Source organism: Chinchilla lanigera, unplaced genomic scaffold (genome assembly GCF_000276665.1).
Source record: "Chinchilla lanigera isolate Chin_1 unplaced genomic scaffold, ChiLan1.0 scaffold00015, whole genome shotgun sequence".
Taxonomy (NCBI): Eukaryota; Metazoa; Chordata; class Mammalia; order Rodentia; family Chinchillidae; genus Chinchilla; species Chinchilla lanigera.
In genome coordinates, this window is record NW_004955416.1 from 15,849,593 (window position 1) to 15,854,199 (window position 4,607).

A 4,607-nucleotide genomic window follows, 5' to 3' on the forward strand; every position below is an offset into this window, starting at 1 on the left:
TATATATATATATATATATATTACTACATATTGAACCCAGGGTCTTTGCATTGAGCTACATCCCCAACTCTTACTATTTTTAATTTTGAGACAGGATCTCACTAAGTTGCCCAAGCTGGGCTCAAGCTTTTGATCCTGTCTCAGTCCCCCAGAGCACTGGGATCACAAGTGTGTGCCACTATGCCCAGCTAATGTTTTGTAATTTTTTACTTTGAGCTCATTTGAGAGACACTGTCAAGAACAAAAAGGTGATTAATACAGTGGTAAACGCAATTAAAACACAAAAATCATGACGGAGTAAAATGACACGAATCTTAAAAAAGATGATCACTCCAAGATAGTTTTTTGTATGGATTCTAAAATGTAGAATTTCAGAGATAAAGGATATTTTCAATAATATTAACATATACAAAAACTTTTAAGTACAGTAAGACCATGGAATATCACTACCAAAATGTTCATTTTGCATTGATGAAAGAATGAGGGAAATATTTGCAACATTTTATTGACAAAACACATCCGCAGCCCTGTGTTCAATTTGAGGTATAAAATTTTTAATGAAAATGTTGGCAAAACAGATGTGTTCAGAAGATAGTAATCCTGTTGATAAAAGTTCTTTAAAACCAGGAAGACAACTGGGCATGGTGGCACCCATCTGTAATCCCAGCACTCGGGAGGCTGAGGCAGGAGGATCATGCAAGTTCAAGGCCAGCCTGGGCTATAAAATGAGTTCAAGACCAGGCTGAACTGCATAGTGAAACTTTCTCAAAAAGACAGAAACAAGTAACAACAACAAAAAACCAAACAAACCCAGGAAGAACTAGAGGAACTTTTTTTTTTTTGAGACAGGGTCTTGCTATGCAGTTCAGGCTGGCCTCAAACTCACAATGATCCTCCTGCCTTAGCCTCCCAAGTGCTGAGATTACAGGCCTGCGCCACCATGCCTGGCTCTGGAGCAACTTTTAAAAGATTTACTTAGCGTCTATTAGATACTATTTAGTAGATTTGGGGAGGGGTAAAACTAGAAATGGTGGGAGGACCTATAGGGGAACAGGGAACCCCTTAGAGCTGGAAAAGGGATAGGGACACTTTAAAGCTTGAGAGAAAAATCTCTGCTTTGTTCCAAGAATGTAAATAACAGGCTATCTGCAGTTTTTATGACTCTTGTCTACCTTAATTGTTGCAATTTGTACCCAAGTTCCTCTCTCAGTCCAGCAAACCAACCAACCAACCAATTAGGTGGGGTAACCCCACCACCTCAACCCTATAAAAGAGCCCTTATCCAGCTCTGGGGCTCCCACTCCTGGAGTGGCTTTGTATCCTTTGTTCTGTCAATAAAGACTTCACTCTTGCTTTGTACTATGTTCTTCTTTCTGAGTGGGGAAAGAGAAGTCCAGGAAAACCTGAGGGGCTGGTGATCCCAGACCTATCTCTGTCCCAGTACAGGGCCTGACACTTAGGGACAGTTAAAATGAACAGACACTCATGTGACAGTCCTAGGCAGAAACCAGGGTCCCTGGGGGAAATGCTTGACAATGGACCCTTCTTCCTTTTTTAAATAGATCACAGACATCCATAGCAACTTTAGCCTGGGGAAGCTGGCTGAGTGGAGATGAGGGCCTGCATTCCCAGGTCGTGCTGGGGACAACATGAGCTTGGCTGTAGGGGCCTTAGTACATGTCAAATTTGTCTTTGTCCTGGAGGTAGTCCTGTGTGAACATGTAGTGGCTGCTGTGGCTGAACTTCACATCCAACACTGAGGTGCTCTCAGAGAAGGAATGGCTGCTGGTCCTTGGGTTCCTCCAAGAGCTTGGAGTGTTTGTTCTGCCCACATGTTGCACAGCCGTAAGGAGCCCTTGCTGCTGTAAATGCCTAGGTTTCTGAGGTAGAGGGTGGAACCTAGACACAGTGACCATCTCCTAAACACGTCCATGTTGGCCAGCTTGATGTCCACCACATTGAAGCGCCTGTTGCTGACTGCCAGATGCCAGGTAGTTGGCTGACATGTAGGTCTGCAGTCACTGTTGGCAGATGGAGCTCATGTGGTAGGCGTGGCCACTGGCAAAGATCCTCCCTGGGCTCACCTCCACCAGCAGGTCCACGGGCTTCAGCACAGGTACCCGCAATAACATCACTGGGAATAGGTCCTTCAACTTCCCCTCCTTGTCCATCACGTTGTGGCCCTCAGGCCTTTTATCCCACTGAGTGAGCATCCATAACTTGCTGGGATTTTATCAATAGATAGCAACAAGTAGGCTGTGGGAGCCATTTGATTTTGATCTTGTCCTCTATCTCCAGGCCCTTGAGATAATCCAACTTGGGCGCATGGCTCTGGAAAGTGGTGTAGAAGCGGCACTTGCATTGGCCAAGAGGCACATTTTTTGTTCTCTGGTTCCCCCTAGAAGAAGATAAGTCGGTTGCCCTTGTGGCCTGCGGCCAGCAGCTCCCCATGGTGTGACTGAATTCAAACTCAATGGTAGAGATGATATTACCTTCGGTCACATAGCTGTAGTCTTGGTCAGAAGCTGTGGTTAATTTTCTGCTGTTTCCAGGGCCCCTCCACCCCATGAATGCAATTTGTGGAGGGGATGCTGGATGTGCGGGTCCTACCGCTGCAGCCTAGCAGGGGTGCCAGCCAGTACAAACAGGCTGCAGGCAGCTATGGGTTTGTGCGCATCCTACCCAGCTGTGCAGGACAAGGCGCAGCCTGAGAACGTGTTCTAAGCACAGTGGTGGTAGCGTGGTGCTAAGAACTGAGCAGGTGAACTTGGTTCTCCCTTTAACTAATACTTTAAAAATATTTTGCTGCTCATGACTTGCTTTTTTTTTTTGGTACTGGGAATTAAACTCAGGACCTTGTGCTTGCCAAGCAGGTGCTTGTGCCACTGAGCTATATCCCTGGCCTATGACTTGCCTTAATGGAAATAATGAACGAAAGGGTATCAACAGACAAAATTAATACCTCATATCAATAACCAGTCTGGATATTACCTTCAACTAGAACTAGTCTAAGGACCATAAAAGTATACTAATATGCATTTGTACATGTATTTATAAAAAGCATTCTAAAATTGCCCATTAAAATTGCCCATTTATCTTAAAATTGCCTTAAAATTGCCCATTTATCCCTGTCTCTTTTCTCTCATTGCGGAGACAAAATACCTGACACCCAGAATTAAGGAAAGAGGGGCTGGGGATTTAGCTCAGCGGCAAAGCGCCTGCCTGGCAAGTGCAAGGTCGTGAGTTCGGTTCCCGGTACCGGAGAAAAACCAGAATTAAGGAAAGAGAAGTTTATTTAGCTCACAGTTTGTGGAGGTTTCAGTCCATACTCGGCTGGCTCCAAGGCAGAGTGCACAAGGCAGAGTGCACATGGCAGAGGGCAACCATTCATGGCGGAAAATAGCAAAAGCAACAAGAGCAAAAAGGGAGGAGTGGCAAAGAGCAAGGCTCTTTCCCTCCCTTACACTGTATGCAAACTACCCGCCCAGGGCAGGTGTAGCATTCACACCCATAATTCCAACACTGGACCACAAATCAATCATGAACTCTAGAAGCCCACCCCATGACTGCATGAGGCTTTGGGGGGACATATCCAGACACAAACTGTAACAATCTCACTTCCCAATTCCTTTACATCTATGAACTATGATTAAATAAATCCTATCTCTAAGGAGAATGGTGTGGAGTTAAAGTAGCAGAGTAAGTTCTTTCTCAACTGTCCTTTGAATTTGTCATCATGCTTGACTGTCACGTGCTTTTCACAGAACAGGCTTCTCAATACTCACATCATCTTCTTTCAGGGTTTGAAGAAATTTCTGCAGTTTGTCTACTGTCTTATCTGTTGCTAATGACAAAATTTTCTGGTCCATTGTTGCTTTTATCAGGAAACTGTAAGGAAAAAAATGTTAAAAGCTAGATGAAGCTTCTAGAACTCAACAAACTTATTTTTCCTTCCCTGCTTGAGTATTTCACCTGTTACAGACAACACATATTGGGTGATGAATAGGTTAAGAACTACAAAATAGTATGTATGAGGTGATTCTTATCCTAACCAAGGTAATCTTGAGAATTTCCTTATTAGAAATCTATATTCCAATCAAGTGGCTTCAAATTTTTGTCATCTATTCAGCATACTGCTTAAAACCAAGCTGTCATTTAATTGTATATCAACTTACTACATTATAAATATTTATACAAGAACATAAAAGCATGTAATGAAGTAATATTTGGTAAATAATGAAAAGAAACAACACTAAATGCTAAGTGTCAATTAAATTGTATTTAAAAAAAGTCAACAAGGCTAGAAATATAATAGTATGGTCAAATGTCAAGAAGTCAACCCCAAAGCCAGGCATGGTGGTGCTGGCCTGTAATCCTGGAACTCAAGAAGATTGACACAAGTTGAAGGGCAGCCTGGGCTACACAGCAAGTTCAAGCCTCAACTATAAAGCAAGACCTTGTCTTAAAAAAAAAGAAAAGAAAAAGAAAAAAAAGGAGCTGGGCATGGTGGCACATACCTGTAATCCCAGCACTCGGAAGGTTGAGGCAGGAGGATCGTTGCAAGTTCGAGGCCAGCCTGGGCTACAAAGGGAGCTCAAGGCCAGCCT

General features: G+C 43.4%; 1 protein-coding gene and 1 pseudogene across 2 annotated transcripts in view; both read right to left on the reverse strand.

Moving 5' to 3' along the window:
- The window catches only part of Fanci (Fanconi anemia, complementation group I), a 69,122-nt gene that overhangs the window by 60,781 nt on the left and 3,734 nt on the right, over positions 1-4,607 (reverse strand). For both annotated transcript variants that reach the window (XM_005381555.2, XM_013512604.1), the window contains exon 2: positions 3,786-3,888. In XM_005381555.2, the coding sequence (XP_005381612.1) occupies positions 3,786-3,869 (84 nt within the window). In that variant the 5' untranslated portion in view covers positions 3,870-3,888. The remainder of the gene's footprint in view (positions 1-3,785; positions 3,889-4,607) is intronic.
- On the reverse strand, positions 937-2,800 carry LOC102030076 (annotated as a pseudogene).